The sequence below is a fragment of the Apus apus genome, chromosome 1 (assembly GCF_020740795.1).
Source record: "Apus apus isolate bApuApu2 chromosome 1, bApuApu2.pri.cur, whole genome shotgun sequence".
Lineage (NCBI taxonomy): Eukaryota > Metazoa > Chordata > Aves > Apodiformes > Apodidae > Apus > Apus apus.
Window position 1 is genome coordinate 156,647,160 of NC_067282.1, and position 18,317 is coordinate 156,665,476.

At 40.2% G+C, this 18,317-nt stretch overlaps 2 protein-coding genes across 5 annotated transcripts in view; one reads left to right on the forward strand and one right to left on the reverse strand.

Moving 5' to 3' along the window:
• The window catches only part of SCYL2 (SCY1 like pseudokinase 2), a 39,667-nt gene extending 37,766 nt beyond the window's left edge, over positions 1-1,901 (reverse strand). For both annotated transcript variants that reach the window (XM_051621760.1, XM_051621769.1), the window contains exon 1: positions 1,723-1,901. The gene's annotated coding sequence lies outside the window, so the exon portion shown is untranslated. The remainder of the gene's footprint in view (positions 1-1,722) is intronic.
• Positions 1,902-1,992: 91 nt separating this feature from the next.
• On the forward strand, positions 1,993-17,796 carry DEPDC4 (DEP domain containing 4). Of its 3 annotated transcripts, none has more exons than XM_051616963.1 (9): positions 1,993-2,083; positions 3,070-3,496; positions 3,892-4,046; positions 4,592-4,778; positions 8,296-8,522; positions 11,091-11,233; positions 11,343-11,468; positions 12,869-12,947; positions 15,360-17,796. In XM_051616963.1, the coding sequence occupies exons 1-9, from the start codon at positions 1,999-2,001 to the stop codon at positions 15,575-15,577; spliced, it is 1,647 nt and encodes a 548-aa protein (XP_051472923.1). In that variant the 5' UTR covers positions 1,993-1,998; the 3' UTR covers positions 15,578-17,796. The 3 variants fall into 3 exon arrangements, with proteins under 3 accessions (XP_051472923.1, XP_051472933.1, XP_051472942.1); XM_051616973.1 differs by having other exon boundaries at positions 3,895-4,046; XM_051616982.1 differs by having other exon boundaries at positions 14,476-15,418.
• Positions 17,797-18,317: the final 521 nt, after the last annotated feature.

An 18,317-nucleotide genomic window follows, 5' to 3' on the forward strand; every position in this document is an offset into this window, starting at 1 on the left:
TTACCAACTCCAGTAAAAACTCAACATATGTCACCAGGAACAATGTACTTAGAAAGTTCATGCAAAAAAAAATTAACTACTTTGGATAGTATCTATAACACTACAAATTGTTATATTAACCACATCCAAAATACACAATATTCGTTATCAACTGTATGAAAACTGGTTTGTTTCATTCTTTTAAGACTGAACAAGTATTTATAGAAAATATAACCACCATGGGCCAATAAAGCAAGTCAGTCACCCACAATGAAACTTTCAGGTTAAAAGGTAATACATGAGAAAAGTACAAGATCTTAAGAGTAACAATGCCCAGACAAGCAACACAGGACATGTAACTAATGTTTAAGAACTCTGATTTCTTCCTCTTCCCATTTCATGGGTAACATTAACGCTACTGATTCTAGGTTCATGAAACCTGGCACTAATCCTAAATAGAAATCCAGATGGTCAATGTCTTGTCTTCATTAATTCCCCTCACAATCAACAATGATCTTTATGCTGCTGTACATCAGCACAATGCTGACCTAATTGCTTGGCAAGGTAGTATGCAACTCTAAACACAGCAATAAGAAACGAGGCAAAACATTAAAAATGTTGAAACAGAGTAAATCCAAAATAAAGATTCCTCACCACTCTTTGATTCTCACTCATGTAGAACAACTGTATGATTTGAAACTACGAATTTATCCTTGAACTAATGCATAGCTTCATCTGATGCCTGGCTATAGATGCACACTGTATAGCAGTGCATCATACACTGTAACAGAATTTTGACCTATAACAAGCTGGGATTCCAACTGAACTAAGGCAGCAGGCAGGTGCACAGGCACTTCATACCATCCATCCAACCCAAACTTCCATCCGATCCACCTGACCCAAACAATAATGAATTCACAGAAAAACAGATGGCAGAAAAAACAAGTTCCAGGGAAAAAAAACAAAAACAAACAAACAAAAAACAATAAAACCAAACAACAACACAAAAAAAAAAACCACACCAAAATATTTTTGGGCACAATCAAGCTTCTACACGTGCTACAAAACCAACAGTAGGATCAAATGCAATGATGCACTGTGCATGGTGTAATTGCCCTGAGCATATGTCACCTTCATGGTTTATTTCAGCATTGTGGTAACGAGCTGCAACTGAAACCCTACCCAAAACTCATGGAACAAGATCCACGTACGAGGATCTGCTCGTCGCCTGCTACAGGAGAAACCCAACCACGCAACCCACATGCCGCACCAACACCTGGACTGTCTCTGGCGGACCAGTCCTGCCGAAGTATTTCCTGTTATTTAAAGCGAGACTGGACGCGCAGCGCTCCACCGAGAAACCCCCGCCAGCGGCGGGCAGGGAATCCCTCCTTCCCGCTGCCGAAGGGCCGGTGACCGTGCTCACCGCCCCGCGCAGCCCCCGGGCGGGCCCTGCCCGGACCGGGCGGCGGCCGCGGCCAGAGGCGAACAGCGGCGAGCGGGCTGCGGGCAGGTGATCCGCGATCCGCCGGCGCGGCCACCCCAGCGCTCGCCCCCAGGCCCTCCTCCCGCAAGGACCGCGCCTCCAGGGCTGCCTCCTTTCCCCTCCACCCCTCGGCTGCCGGGACGCGACACCGGTGCCCCCAGCCCCCGCAGAGGCAGCAGGCCCTGTCAGCCCCGCGCAACGCCGCTAGGTCACGGGCAGCGGCTCCTGCCCCGGGGCGCCGGGGACAGGCCTCTCACCTGAGACTGGGGGAAGCTGCCGGCGCGGTGCCCGGCTGCCCGTTGCCCTGTGGGCCCGGCGGGCCGCCTGTCACGCCGGCTCCGTCTCTGGCTCCAGCCCCAGCTCGACCCCTTCTCGCTCCAGCTACTCCATAGCGACGGCGCCTGCCCCAGCGCCGGGAGAGGAGGCGGCCCGAGCGCGCCTGACTTCCGCCCCGGAGGGCGGGGCTGGGGCGGTGGCCGCGGGCGGGAAGTGATGCGCTCGGGCGGCTTCCGGCAGCGGCGCCCGCCGCCGCGATGGCGGCTTATTTGACTCCGCGGTTCAGGCGGCTCCGGAGTCAGAGCGAGCTGGAGCCGCGGCGGGGGAGCGGGCGGCGGCGAGGTGGGGGAATAGATGCGGCTTCGTCTCTCCGCTACCGCTGCTTTTTCTCCGGCGGGGCCGGCGGCGGCTCCGCGTCCGGCCGGGGAGCTGAGCGGGCTCTGAAGGGCCGGCGCGTGCCCGCCGGTTGGGCGGGCGCCCCCGGCTGCCGGTGCCGCGGGAGGGGCCGCTGAGCCGGGGGCGGCAGGGAGGGAGGGAGGGAGGGAGCGGGCGGGGCGGGCAGCAGGTGGAGAGAGGCGCTTCCTCCGGCTCAGAAGTCCTGGTTAGCTGGGGACGCCGCTGCTCTGGCTGGGCCTGGGGCTATGACTGAGTGTTCGGAGCGAGAGACTGGGGGGCCGGCGGGTCTAAGGTGTGCTCAGTGTTGGTTTCTCCTCTGCTGAGCTGAGGGTGATGGATAGAAGGGAAGTTTGGGGCTGGAGGAACATCTCCCCTAGATGAGGTTAAGAGAGCTGGGACTGTGCAACCTGGAGAAGAGAAGGTTTAGGGGGTTCCCGTCAGTGCCTACAAGCACCTGAAGGGAAGGTGCCAGGAGGACAGAGCCAGGCTCTTCTCGATGGTGCCCAGAGAGGTGGTGAACGTTCATTCTTTAGAGGTACTCAGAAGCTTTCTGAATATGGCCCTGGACCTGCTCTCATAGGCCCTGCTTGAGCAGGGGAGGTTGGACTAGATGTACTGCAGAGGTCCCTGTAAGCCTCAGTCGTTCTGTGATTATGTCATGAATTAATGTGTACATACCTATAGATTACATGGTGGTCTGTTTTGGTATCTTTTGTTCTTTACCGTGGACTCTGCCCTAGTGGGTGTGAGTCAACTTACAAGAATGACTGATTCATGAAGTGTTTTCTTTCTTATCTTCATAAAATTAAGCTAATTTCTGGAGAATTTCTAAATATATGTATAAATATAACTAATTTCACAGGCTAAAAACATATTTTAAAATGTTAAAGCTTTATAAACACCTGTAAAACTTTCATACAAATATTTTGCAGATTGTGATGGTCCTTTTCAGGCAACTCAGCTGTGGAATAGTATTATTCATGCTCTTCACAGTCAGGTGGAAATCAAAAGACGTAGACAACATCTGAAAACATATAAGAACTGTTTCACTGGCTCCAATGCTGTTGATGTGGTACTAAGCCATCTTATGCAAAGCATGTACCTAAGCTGCAATGATATTTCTCGGCTGAAGGGAGTTCGTGTATGCCAAGCATTGATGGATCACAAGGTGTTTGAGCCAGTTGGACCAAAGCTTTCCTTATTCAAGAATGAGAAAGAAACAGAGTTTGAAGACACAAACACTAGCCTCTACAAATTTGTAAATAAGTGTCCTACTCCTCTTCTTCCACGAAAGAATAAAGACAATGAGAGCACATCTCCGGAGCAAATCTGCAAACAGAAGACAATAATGTGTTCCAAGTGAGTTACTCTGAACTAGTCTGATTTTTTTGGGTTAACTGTAGATGAAATTCTATCTGTGTAATCTAGGCATTGGAGATTTAAAAACTACATGCCGGTTTTGGGAAATGTCATGTCTAAATCACAGATGTTTCCAAGTGTTTGTTAGTAATTCTGTCCTGCTTTGATCTGCTCTTTGTTATTTCTAATAGAGTCTGGCATAGTATGTTAAGGATTTGGAACCAATATCCTTGCCCTTTCAACAAGACAGATATGGATGATTGATTTTCTAGCAGGAGTATAGACCCCAGATACAATGAAGCCTTAAAGTCCTCATTTGGTAACAACTGAGGAAGTGACAAGATAAATATGTCCTGATCGTGTTTCTTATACATCTGCTTTTTTTCCCCCTTAAGCAGAATGAAGAGTGAAACAACACTTTCAAACCCCTTAGCATTAGAAACAGCCGATAAAAAGAGAGTAGAGGAGCTTCTTCAATCAATAAATGTTCATGCATCTTTGTATCCAAGGATCATGGTTAATGAACCAACTCATCTGCTTTCAAAAAGAGGTGAGGATTGAATTTCCCTTTTTAGAATTTGAGTGCTCTTCACTGTATCTGCTTGAGTGAATACCTCAGTTCTGTTAAGCCCTACCCCTCAGGGTCCTACATTTAACATGTCACTAAAGACAAAATAGGTAAATGAGTGGTAAATGCTCATAGCAAATAAACTGAGGGAAACAAAACAGGATTAAGTTTTTGCAGGATGGTGCTTTTCAATTTATGCAAATATCCCTTCAGAAGGAAATAGGTTTTAAGATTAAGTACATTTGTACTACATTATTCCTTTGCTATTCACTTGTCTTTTCTTGTATGTTATTATTTGGAGTAGATTATTACTAATTTTAACGTGATGGAGAGATGTGTTGTCTTTAAAGCTTTCTTTCTTAGCATTCTTATTTTGATCCCTTCTTCCCTAACACAAAAACTTCACATTATGCTGTTAACTTGCTTTCTTTGAACATTTAAAACAGTTTTGAGAGTAAAAGCAAAGGTTAATGTTTTTCATAATATTTTATTTTGAAGGTGTGTTTTTGTGTTTTTTATGGTATCAGTAATAGATAATGTCTGGAAACAGCAAACTCTGCTACGACTCCTGCAGTTAATTGATGTTCCACTTCTAGAAGACATCTTGGTGTCTTCAGTGAAGAAAAAAACAGACTGTTTTGGCAAAGAAGAAGACCTGATTATCTCAAATACTTTCCTGGACAGAGAAGTTACACATAGCTTAAACTTGCCTGAGTAAGTTACACATCTATAAAATGGATTTGTTAGTAAATGCTTTATTTTACCCTTGATCAACAGTTTAAGTTAACAAAATAGACACTATTACACTTGCATATTTGTAGACAAAGGTGGCATTAATGTACTTTCCTTTGTTGATGTCTTTTCAGAAGTGGGAAGGGAATTCATAGAAAGTGTATGTTTAGGATTGGACACTTCAGGATGTTACCTGTATATTAAAACTTTAATCTCAAGTGTTGAAAACGCTCCTGGTTTCTATATCAGACACTTCACTCTTAGATCTCTATAACAGATGTTGGAAATTGAACAAATTTATTCTGAAGCTTTTTGTTTGTCACAGTTCCTGGTGATGGTGCTGTGAAAATATGAAGTCAATAAGGCATCTAGTGTTAGGAACAGAAAAGGAGAAACTAATCTGTAGCACTGAAGAATGCCTATATCCTCAGAAGTGGAAGTAGCTGCATGTCATCTTTGCTTTTTTCCTTAAATGTTCTCTTATTTTTGTAGTGTTCCTGGTGATTGCACTTGGGCTGATCTATATCTTAGCATGTCCTTTTAATGAATATGTCAAGGCATGTCTCCTCTTAGTAATGCTTATTTCTGTCAAATCAGTATGTTACAGTTTATCTATTCCTGTTTTAGGGAGAAAATAATGTGATTATTTTTACATATGTTTAGAGTTTTATATAAGATAAAGAAACTCCTGGTTTCAAACTGGGTTTATTGCTGGATAGCATCTTAAGTCTCTGGGTTATTTGTCCCGGAATGAGTTAATGACGTCTTTTTCCTTTGAGCTTTATACTTTCTGTATACTTGATTCTTTTGTGATTGCTGGGTTTATGTTTCTTAATCTCTCATGTGGTTGTTACTCTGTATTATTCTGTGGGAAGTGTCTCTAACATCTGGGTCTTTGCTGATATCTCAGATGATTAAATGCTTGCTTCATCTCTTTATTCTACAATTACTTAAGTGGAGGGCTGGGGTAGCATCTTTGCAGAGAGTATTTTATTTAGGTCTGGCTTATACCATGCCTGAGAAAGTACTTAATTAAAGCTGTCCAGTTTTAAATCTGTAAAGTCGTCTTATTCTCTCTCTCTTTCCCTACCTGAGGGGGAGGGGATCGAGAGCGTTACTGTCACCGTTTAATTGCCAATTCTGAGTCAAACTGTGACACCAGGTATAGAGAACAGCCACCAGTATTTCAAATTGTTGTAGGATTAATTGCCCTGATTTGAAGGGGAGGAGAGTAGCATAGTTTGTTTCTCAGACTTTCAGTTTTCAAATAGTGTTGTGTTATTGTTCAAAATAATCAAATACCTGTTCTCCATGTAGGTACTTGAAAACTGTAAGCAAATACTGTTTTATCCACCCTCTTTTATAAAGTGAACTAGACTGCTTTCTGGATTTTTAACTTACAAAGATGTTTTCCAGATTAGTTTTATCATCCATAACAGGAAAGTCATAAAAAAAAATAGAGGCAGTGTGATTGCACTGTCGTGGTTTTGGACAACACGACAACCAAGGAACAGCCCCATGGCCGCCCACTCAACTTTCCTCCCCCCCACACACACGCACACACTCTGGGATGATGAGAACACAGCTCCTGTGTCAAGACAAAGGACAAGGAAGGTTCTTCACTGATTAAGGTCCTGGGCAGAACAGACTCAACTTGGGGAAAAATAATAATTTAATTTCACACTAATGAAACACACACAGGACACAGACAACACCCAGAGCAGGGCTTGCATATGTTACCCCACCCCTCCCTTCTTCCCAGGCCCAAATCACTTTGTTCCCGGTTTCTCTCCCTCCTTCCCCCCGGTGGCACAGGGGGACAGGGGATGGGGTTTAGAGTCACTTCACAGGCTGGTGGTTCCTGCTGCTCCTTCCTCCTCAGGAAGAAGGATTCCTTCCAGTCCTTCCCTGTTTCCCCATGGGGTCCTTCCCATGGGAGAGAGTCTTCCATGAACCTCTCCTTCATGACTCCTTCCCACGAGGTCTGGAGCTGCTTCAGCCTGAGCTTCCCACAGAGTCACGGGCTTCTTTGGGAACAAAATCCCCTGGTGCCGGGGTCTTCCAAAACTGCATAATCAGAGTCCACTGGCAGCAAATCAAGAGTCCACTGGTCACAAAATCCAAGTCCACCAACCAAGTTCACTCTCCTGGCACCTTCAGGGAATGTTCCACCACATTCCTCCATGAGTGGAGGGGGACAGCTGCCATCTCACCACAGGTTGCATGGGAAGTTCTGCTTGGGCACCTTCTTCCCCTTCTTCCTCACCAACCACCAGCACCGCTCTCCTTCCCCAGCACAGCTGTTCCCCTCCAGCACAGCTCTTCTCCCCCCAAATGCCTCTCTGCTCTGGTGTTATAGCTGTTCTTTCGTTAATCACTGAGGTGCATCTGTTGTCCCTCTAATGGCTCCTTGGCTGGGTTTTGAAAGCAGGGGCAGTGTCTCAGCTTCTTACCGGAGCCACTCCTGGGGCCCTTCCCCCGCTACCAAAAAACCCACCAAACCAAACCAGAACACACTGCTCATGGGATCATAACTAAAGGGAGGTCATAGTCCCATTTCTACTTTGCTGTATTACCCAGCTTATGCATCCAAGAGTTAGACAATATTTGTTGGCTGCAGCAGCCCTAGCAAAAATTTCTGTTTATCTAGTTGTCTAGCAGCAAGTTAAAAAAAACTTTGGTTCTGCTCTCCATGAAGATTGTGTGGATCATAAATAATATTTGCATTTTCTCATTAATCATTGATTCAGTTAGAATTATTTTATACCCAGACCGTCAGATAAAAGTATTTCTCCCTCCACCCCCCCCCCCCCCAGTTCTATTATTTTAGATTTCTTCTAGGCAAAATGGTTAATGACCTTTTCCTCTGACTTTCTAGCCTCTTTGAACAATAAGTTGTCTACCTAGATTCTATATTTGCCATACATTTTCTCTCCCTTAGTTAAGTCTTACAGGCAACAAATGTATAACAAAACTCATGCCTTTTTAGCAGGTCATATAATAAACTGGTTCTGCAGACTTTTGGGTTTTAAACTATTCTTATTTTTCTCTGTTTTCAAGCTAATTGTTTTTTGTCTCTCTTCTGAAGATTCAGGTCCTTACCTTTTCACTCTGGTTAGGTCTGGTGGATTTTCATTGTGTGTGCTGAAGGAATGGCATGGCTGTGTTTGGTTTTAAATAACAGCTGAATTGGACAAGTGTCCTGGGGTCAGTGGCAGTCTGACATGATTGCAGCTTTTGATCTGGGTGTGCATCAGGTGTCTTTTCTGTAGTACAGGAGGACCATGGAAGTTGCTTATTTTTAAGCTGGTCTATGAACTATTATAGTGAAATAAATTACATAAGCTGCTTAAAAAGCAACAAGTTTAATGCTGTGGTTCAAATATATGATGATGCCTGCATGGTTATTGCTACCTAATTTTTTTTTTTTTTAAAGCATTAAATAAGAAAAGATGGAGTATTTTAAAGTAATCACTAAAACTAACTTTTCCTTCTACAGGCTTGACAAATGGCTCTATGCTGCAATTGAATGCTTGGAGTATCTCCCAGACCAATTCATAGTGATGGTTAGTCAGCAGTTACCTCAAAGCACTAACAAACCAGGCAGTCTGAATATATACAAGAAAATTCTTTTTGATGTTATAATAAAGTATTATAGCCAGAAGAAGGACTCCCTTCTTACTACTCAGGATCTCGCTATTCATTCAGGAATTATTGAACTTATAGGTAAGAGCAACCTGGAACAATAATTGCAAGTGAAAGCTGTATAAAGGGTGGAATTTACTAAGCTTTAATTGGTTGAATCATAACACTATTTGCAGGACTACTGCAGATGCCCTTTAATTTATAGGTTGGAAAGGAACACTCAGGTCAGCACCTCCTGCTCAAGACAAGGACAAATTTCAAAATTAGACCAAGTTGCTTAAGGTCTGTTCCAGCTGAATTTTGAACATCTGCAAGGATAGAGATTTGCCAGTCTCAATGGGTAACCAGTTTCAGTATGTAACTACCCTTACTGTGACAATTTCTTACTGCTAGTCAGAATTTCCCTTACTTGTGACTAATAACAAAAAAAATTAAAATAATTGCTATAAGGTTTTCTTGTTAACCAGAATAAGGTTTTGTAAATTCTGGATTTAGGGGGGGTTGTTGAGACTGTTTCAGGATGTGATCCCTCCAAAAAAACCCTCCTTATATATGCTCACGAGTAAAATGGAAGAGTTTAATTTAAATACAAGTTTAAGATTATCCAGGCCTATTTAGGGTAGAAGTACTTCAGTTCTGTAGGTTTTATGGGCTGTTGCCAGAGGTTTCAGTTTTTAGTGAACTCTGACTAGCTTACTGGCATAGGAGCCCAGTTGGCCTATATAAAGATTGGGGCAGTGTGGTGGATCCTGTGGCCAAAACCTCTTGAAAATAATAATAATAAAAAAGAAATATTTTTATCAGTAGTATTTTGCTAAGGAGAAAAAAAAATCAAATTAAAGTAGAAGTCATTAAAGGGAAACTATTGGAAAATTATATATTCTATCCACAAGAAAAGAATGCTAATTTATTTATTTAATGCTAATAATCTACTTGATCTAAACTACATGACTAGTGAATGTCCAGGGCTATTATGCTTTCTTCTTCTTGCTTTCACTGTGTCATCTTTCCAACTTGAGTAAGACCATCTCACAAGAAGTTTCAAATGCTTTATTTCTTTCTGATGGAGTGGTAGCCATAATTTTATCATTAGGAAGTGATTGTCTGTTTGAGTATATTAGCCTGTGTTCTTGGGTCTTCCGCTGTGTTTTAGTTCATAGTTTAAGATCACTGTTAGGAGGTTGTGCTTAAATATTTTACAACTGCTTTTCCCTCTCGGTGCTACAGAATAGATTATGGTCATCAGTGCATAACAACTTGGATTCTAGTGATAGTTTTCAAGTAGAATCCAGTGCAGTTAACCTTACTGTGATAACGGGCTGTTGCTCTGACTCTCATGCAAGAGAGGGCACAAACTAACTATGAACATTTATATATTTAAAATGCTTTTAACATTAATTTGAGGAGTGCCGCAATTAAAGTACGACTTCCTTGTTATCTGTTTATATACAGTTATAACTGTATTTTCCTCAGATGTTAAGTAGTTCAAGATGGCTGATAATACAGATCTGGTGTGAAGGCAAACATGTTAATATGATTGTTGCCTTTAAAATAAACACATCTAGAGCATTTATGTTATAGATGAATACAGCTGGTCAAACTACCCCATGTGGTTTACGGAACCTTTTAAGAGTGGAATTTTATTTTTTCTTCCTTTTTTTTTTCTGTAGTCATTTAATGGAATTCAGTAAAGCTTTTATCTCAGATCAGAGAAACTCTTTAAACTTTTATCTAGGAATGATTTAACTTCCTTTTTTCATAACTACACTTCTACCTTACCTTGATCATGTCCTTTGATAGTTCTTTCCTGCTTTTATTTCTGCCCTTCTTTTGGTAAAAGGTCACTTACTTTCTCTTTTGGTGTTCTTTTAAAATAAAGATGGTTTGAAATGGTTTGTGGTACACCCCTGAAAGTTCTGGATGATTTCTTGTAGAATCTGACCTCTGTCCCAGTAATAGCACAGAGGTCAGAAAATCATACAAAGTTCTATTCCTGTATCTGTCCTTGTCTTGCTCTTGCCTCAAGAAAGTTCCTTGGATTTTTTTGTAGTTCCTCACTTTCACAGTTAACTAGAATTATAATCTAAAGGGGTTTTTATAGGTGATTGTTTTGACTTTAGCACATTTCCTTGAGAAATTCATAACCTAATTACTTAAAGCAGGGGAGGAAATGAACAACAGACATCAATTGACAACAAACAAGCAAAAAAACCAAACCAAACAAAAAAAAAAAACACACAAAAAAACCCCCAAACCAAAATAAATTAACAAAATCTCAAAGTAATGAGAAATTTAGACTTGTTCAGCTCATATTCCAGGATTAATCTCAAAATAATTAATAATACAAAGATGTGTAAACATAAACAGTGCAAACATCACTTCAGTGTTTACACATTGTACAAAGAACATAGTAATGTCCTGTTAGATATTGTCCAGGTACATCTGTTCTCTGCCTAACTATGGGACAAAGGTTTTAAGGTTATGTTGATTAAATGCTGTGTTGAGTCTTCTCAAAAGGTTTTAGAGGTCACGAGATAACCTCCTTTGTTTGGAAGGAGAAGGCCCAAAAATAGGATTATTATTGGATTTTAAGTATGTATTCCTGATTCTAGTGGGTTGCACTGGATACACTGTTTTACTCCATTGCAGAAAAAGGAAAAGCAGATCAGGCTCTAGAGGCATCACAACTTTATTTAAGATTATTAGCACCAAATATCCGAGAGGAACTACATAGACTCCTGACATTTGCTGCCATTGCATCTGAATCTGAGGGCTACAAATTACAAAAACAAGTAAGTATTTGTTATGCTTAGTGTGGGAAATAGCAGTCTGCATCCTGTTATACTTTGTTCACACATTGCAAGTCAATCTAATGCCAAATCTGGGTTCTTAATTTTTTAGTTTGATAACAGATCGGTGATCATCAAGACTTGCACAAAGTTCATCTTACAAAACAAGACATCGTCTAAATCACAGGCAGAGCTGCTGACTCAGTTTCTGATGGACAATCATTCTGAGCTGTTCAAGGTAGCATTTTCCATACCTCATCAGCTTTGTCATTTTTACATATCAAATGCCATGAAGTGCCATTTTGGAGATGAGAGGTCTGAGTAGCAGAGTTTAATAGTACAGCTGGTACAGTTTAATGGTACAGTCAAGTAGGGTGAGAAGCTGTTCCAGACTATGGAGGACAGCTTTTTGAGAGCTTTGTTCTCTCCATATGATATGGTTTCTCTTTATTTGCATCATTTGTGTTAAGGAAATATTGGAAGTATTAAGAAATTTTTATTTAGGCTTTTTCATACCTTGTTTCTGATGGCTATCTACTAAATTCTTAGGCTGCTTTAGTGTCTTTCTCCTTTAGAAGTCAGCTGACATACTCTGGGTGATACACAATATGGCATGCTCTATTGCCTCAGTATACATGTACAGCTCAGGTAACAGTTAAGAGTTCCTTTTGGTGTTTTGAAATGTTAACTTCTAAATTAAATGTTAAATTCTAAATTAAAGGAAATAAATAGAATCGCAAAAAGAAATGGCCTTTTTAATTAACTTGGTCAGGTATGTAACTATATAGATATATTTTATAATATCCTTTATTTATGTTCCATCATATTGTCACAAATACGAAAACATACAACCTTCCCAGCCCTATATTGACTTCCTGAATTCAATCAGTGCATTGCAGTTGTAATGCTTCTGTATTATTTTCTTCAACTATAAATTTCCTCCTAGCTGTAAAATGCTCTAGACATTGTCCAGTTACAAATAAGTCTCAGAGAAACATTGGTGTGGTTTCAGTAAAATGTTTTTAGTTCTTATACAACACATTCTTTCCCACTTCTGACCTCAGCTAAAGAGACGTGGCAGATATTTATTTTTGTAATTGCCTCTAGTTTAGTTTGAGAGTATCAAGTGGTTACCAAGAGTTTTGTGTGTGTTAATACACAGCCACTTTTTTTGTTATTGTTAAGGTTTTGTAATGTGGATGAGGGCTTTGATTAATGATTGGAGATGGAGCCAGATCTGACAAATTACGTGCCCACTCTGCTTCATAGCAGTGACAGCAGAGTGGATAGAGGCTTGCTCTTTCACAACTGCAGTTCAGAGCCTGTTGTATTAAATAAGCTGAAATCAGTTCAAGGTCTACATGACAGTTTTTTCTGTAGTTCAGTGGAAAACATCTAGAACATCTTTCCTCCTATTTCTTTGGCCAGAAATATCAGGAATCAACATAAATATGTGTTCTAGGGTGACTTTCATTAGAGGTTTTGAATGCATACCTAAATAAATGTGGGCATAGATTCTTCTGCAGTTAATTATGTGGTTTTTATTTTTTAAGATGAATTATTTGAAAGATTTAGATTCTTAAAATACAGAAGTATTTGGGTTGTAATTTTTTTTTCTTTGTTTAATTTTATTTTCAGACTCCTTTAACTCTTCTGGAACTAACTAGTAGGAGACTCAAGAGTTTGCTAGAAGGACAAGATGCAGATACTGATTCAGGTAGATGATACACATTTTTATATAAACCTTGCTATACAAACTAATTTTTCATCAATTGTCTATAATTTTGCATAGACTGTTCCATTATTAGAAGTGAAGCATTGAAGTGACTAGTGGCTAATTCACCAAATAATTAAATATAAGCAAACTATAACCATAAGTAAAGCACTGACCTCTGAATATTAGGAAACAAGGATTCTATTATCTAGTTTGAACACATTGCAAAGATTTTTTTACCAAATAATTACTTCTGGAGAAATTAATGCAAAATGTGCTTCCTTAAGTGACTTGCTTATAATTATGTTTGTGAATTTGATGTGATTTTTATATTCAGGAACAGCATTCTTGTCTTTCTGCCACAAGACACCCAAATACCTCAGAAAGCTCAGTGGTTTGATGTTCTAACAGATGGCTTGAGCACAGATCTTGATTGTTTAGTGTTTTGAAGAACCACGTTCTAGATAAGCACAAAGTTTATTAAGAGCTTAAGACTTAAAGAATGGCAGTGTAGCCTAAAAAAAGGAAGGCATTTGACACTTGGTGCATACATGGGATTTGTGTTTTCCAGCTAATTTCCTTTATGAGCTAACATTCCATCTGGCCTTGCTGCCAAAAATATCTTTCAGCACTGTGATTAAAAGGGTTGGCTTAAATAATTGAATTTCTGACTCTTTAGCTTCTTCCTCTTGGCTTCTGTATTACCAGTGCACTTTGTGCTCAAACACTGAGGAGAAACCATTAGGGAACTGAATAAGACTTAAGTTATTGTGCTGTTTAATACTATATTTGATAGAGCAGATGTCTGAGAAGTACTTTTGGTACAGAATCTTTTACCGTCTGTTAGGTTCTGGAATGTGTCCAAATTGCTTCCAGTTCAGTATTCTGAGTATCACACGTGTAGCCAGATAATACAGAGATGACCAACAGAAGAAGGAGCTGCCTATCTGCTGTATTGTTGGAGCCTGTGTGAGCTCTATTAGCACATTGAGCTGAAAACTGAAGCACAAACCCCATACTATATTCTCCCTACTACATCAATCCGTAAATGCACATAGATTTCTTCTACTTGTTGAGATAGATAGTTTGATCTGATTGTAAGCTCTCTGGTGTGGCATAGCCCTACTTCACTATGTGCTTCATAATCTGGTGTCATTTTCCCTTTTCTCATGGAGGCGATGGGAGGAAAAAGAGAGAGCTACTGAGCATTCTTAGCTGGTGAACTTCTGAAGTGCATGTGAGAGCAGGAAGGAAAAGGCCAGGGGACCCTGATATGAAAAGGAATCTGTCTATTGCAGGAAGGTAATCCGTAGGTCTGCTGGAAATAAACATTTCTAAAACCAGTGAGGGAACTCAGGGGTTGATTTTTATCTATTAAGACACTTGAAACCACTGGACTAAAGGATCCACCCTGAAATTTTAAGAGTTAATCTCTTTGCTAGAAGTTGTTAAGTTTTGCCTTTTGAAAGAGCTATCTTTTAATCTAATTCTACTAAACCATAAAAAGTATTTCACATTTTGTGTTTTACAGGCTCTTAATAAAAAGAAAGGAGGGACAGGTCCACATGAAAATCCTAGCAGCTCAGGTTATTACCACTCTATGTGAAGCCTTAAGAAGATGATGTTTGTACAGAAGGAATAGTGAGAATGTTTTACATGTTAGGCAATTGACAGTTGTTCAACCAACTTGCTCCCTGACACCTAGAGGAGGAAAAAGTATCTGTGGAGTAGCTGAATGCCAGTCTTTCTTCAGGCCAGAACTCACCTGCCCAATGATGGGGCTTGCATCCTTGCAGGGCAGTACTCTACTGCATAGGTCCACAACAAAGCTAAGTCATGCTTAAGTTGCTTATGTCTTTCACTCCAGTTCTTTGCTCAGACCTCACCCTGAGCCGCTGCCTGTTACATCGCCTCTGCTTCTGGTGCCCAAAACATGCTGAGCTTTCTTGTCACCTTGAAGTTCCTGAATTCTCTTCCTGATTTCAGAGGTGTGGTTCAGAGGAAACTGTTTCTCCAAATTATTCATTCACTTGCATTATGTACCAGGCCTTGATACTGATCTGTGTCACTCACCAGGAATCACTGGATCATTCCATCTGCAAGGTGCCATTCTTGTCATGTTCCGTTCTTCACTATAGCGCCTGATTGCAATAATTGTATTGGTTCTTTGTCTTGCAGGTCTGTTTGCAATACAAAATCATCTGTGATACTGCACTTGTAACACTGCTTTTCAGTTTCATTCTTGCAGTTAAAGCTTAGGTGTTAATCCATGCTCAGTATGTTTCACATTGTTTGTAGAGAATTGTAATCATGTAGGGACTGGAATATCAGTATACCTATGTTTTTGATCATAATTTTGAATAAGTTTCTACATGATGCATTAATCTTAATCTGAACCTCTGATTTCTCACAAAGGCTTCACCTTCTGTCAACGTGTGACAGCTAAAGAATATGAAGATCAAAAACAACAAACAAACAAGTATCTTCTGGCATTGGTCAAAGCGATGGACAATGACCCCACCTTTACCTTGAAGCAGAAGAAGAAATTAGTTAAAGAATTCCGAAAATACCATTCTCTTATCTATTGTAGTGGTTGTAAAACTACATGTGAATTTTGCACTCTAAATGGTTAGACATCAATACAGCATTTTTTGGTTTTTTTTGGGGGGGAAAAATGGGGGGATTCGTATGAAAATTTCTCATATTACAAAACATTTTCTTCTTAAGATCTTACATTTTCAGTTCCAGGAAAAAAAAAAAATCAAAATTGTTTGCTGCTAAATGTGTAAATTCTAATGACTCTTTTAAGCAAATTATACTTAATTGCTTTTAAGGTAGTAGTTATGGCACACAGCTTGTGCTGCGTTGAGTTCAGGGTTTGGCACTTTTTTCCTTCTGCCCCACACCCTGTGGCTTTCTACCTGAGCCAACTCTACATTCAGAGACATGCTTGGGTTGATAATCAGTGAAGTTTTTAAACTTTTCTATCTGTAGTTCATACTCCAACTGTAACCTAGTATTAAACTGTAGATTATGACTCCTAGGAGTATTGTGAAAGAGTACAAAATGTGTCAAAAATATTAGGAGCAGGTCAGTAGATTTTCAGTCTGTGGCAGGCAAGATTCATGAGGCAGGGGAGCGGTGTGTTCTTGCAGTCAGTAATTATAGCCTGTTGCTCCTTCCCCACTCTGGCAGACTGAGCTGCTGCTAATTCTGCAGTTACACAAAAGCAAGTAAAAAATTACATTTTTCGAAAACTTTAATTTCATAGAATCATAGAATGGTTTGAGTTGGAAGGGACCTTAAAGATCATCTGGTTGCAACCCCCCAGCATGGGCAGGGACACCTCCCACTAGATCAGGTTGTTCAGAGCCCCATCCAACCTGGCCTTGAACACTTCCAAGAATGGGGCTTCCACAATTTCCCTGGGCAACCTGTTTCAGTGTCTCACCACCCTCACAGGAAAGAGTTTCCTCCTGATACCTAACCTAAATCTCCCCTCTTTCAGTTTTGATCCATTACCCCTTGTCCTATCACCACCCTCTCTGGTGAAAAGCCACTCCCCAGCTTTCCTGTAGCTTCTTCAGGTACTGGAAGGCTGCTATAAGGTCTCCTTGGAGCCTTCTCTTCTCAAGGCTGAACAACCCCAACTCTCAGCTTGTCTTCATAGAAAGGTGCTCCAGCCCTCAGATCATCTTCATAATCATCTTGTTTTAGACTCTTGCTGTACTTAAGCAAGTTATTTTAACATGAGAATACTTTGCCAATGTTCCGTTATTTGTCATAAATACTTTTGTAATATTTATAAATTCATAGGACAAAGCTAGAAAGAAAGCACCTTGGCCTCACTTGACACATTGATGATTAACTGTACATTGACAAGGAAATGTTGATTTATATTCCATATTTATTTAATGATTTAATGTTACAGGGGTAAAATTACTTCTTTCATCCTCATGACAGATACTTGAGCTTGTATTGGACATAGAAACAGCATTGACATTGAAAGAGACCTCTGCTGTAGTCGTACCATCCAGCTCAAAGTAGAGCCAATTATTGCAGGCTGCTCAGGGTTTTTTCCAGTTGGGTTTAGAGTATCTCCAAGGATGAAAGTGTACTCTGAACATGATTTTTTCTGTGAATATGTTTCTTCAGATACCTGTATCCTCAACTGCTCTTCAGATGTGTGGTCAAGTTACCAGGATACCAAAGCTTTCTGAAAGAAAAGTGCTGTTTTCTTTTCTTCTCTAAGTTGAAGTGGTTACACTGTTAGATATAACTACCTATGTGTAAAGGTAATAGGTTGTGTTAACTTGCATATTGCAAGTAGCCTTAATTACAGGACCTGGGCCTGTTGGAAATCAGGGAAGGTAGTTGAAATAAGTCTGTCCACTCTGTCAAATACTTTCTGGAAGAGGAAAAAAAGACCCAAGTTCTTCCTTTTAAAGGTGAATGCCTTAATTACTGGACCACAGGGCCAAGTTTTCTTTTTCTAGCCCTGTGTGGAGTGTTTTGGTCATTCTTCCAGGAAAAGGAGCATGTGTAGTAGGTTGAGAATTGTAAATATGAAAATATATTCTGATTAAGTGCTTCTGGTGTTGAGTAGTAGGAGAAGAAGATTTTTAGGTTGGCTTTTTTGTTTTCCCTCAGTGTCTTTACTGGATCTCACTTAAAATACTGAACCTGGTCACAGGGAGGGATAACATGGTAATTTATAGGATAGATGGAGTGGGAATTGCTTTGGAAAAAAAACAAACTTATGTTTTTAAAAACAAATTATTGCACTTTGTGACGTGATTTGAATTTTCTTGTTCTGATTTAAGGATGACAATAAAGTATTGCATAAAAAGCAGTGAATCAGTCTATCATTTCATAGTGTTTTTATGAGGAGGAGGCAGCTCAGCAGGTGTGGAGCCAAGTATCAAAGAGTAAGGAAATACTTCAAGTGGACAGCAGGAGAGTGTCTAGCTGCCAAATGCTTTGCTTCAGTTCATGGGACAAGAAATCAAGATTCATGTAGTTCTGCAAAGGAAAGGAAGAGCTCTTGAGAGCCATGTTACTCACCTACACTGCCAAGAGGATCTACCAAGTAATCTTTTGTAGAAAAAAATGTGATTTTTACATATAAAGGGCCTGCTGAACAAAGCAAGTTTGGTGAGCTACAGATTACTGTTTATCATTTATGCTTTCAGTTACATTCCAAAATTAGGAAAACTCTACTGGACTTGAGAAAGTTGTCACTTCAACAATATTTGACACACAATCATCTGGTAGGGAAACCTCACTCATTTCTATTTATGATTTTTAGCAAAGAGCTATCAAATGTATTGGCAATATTAATTTGTATTTGAATTTTAAAATTTCCAGAGTGAA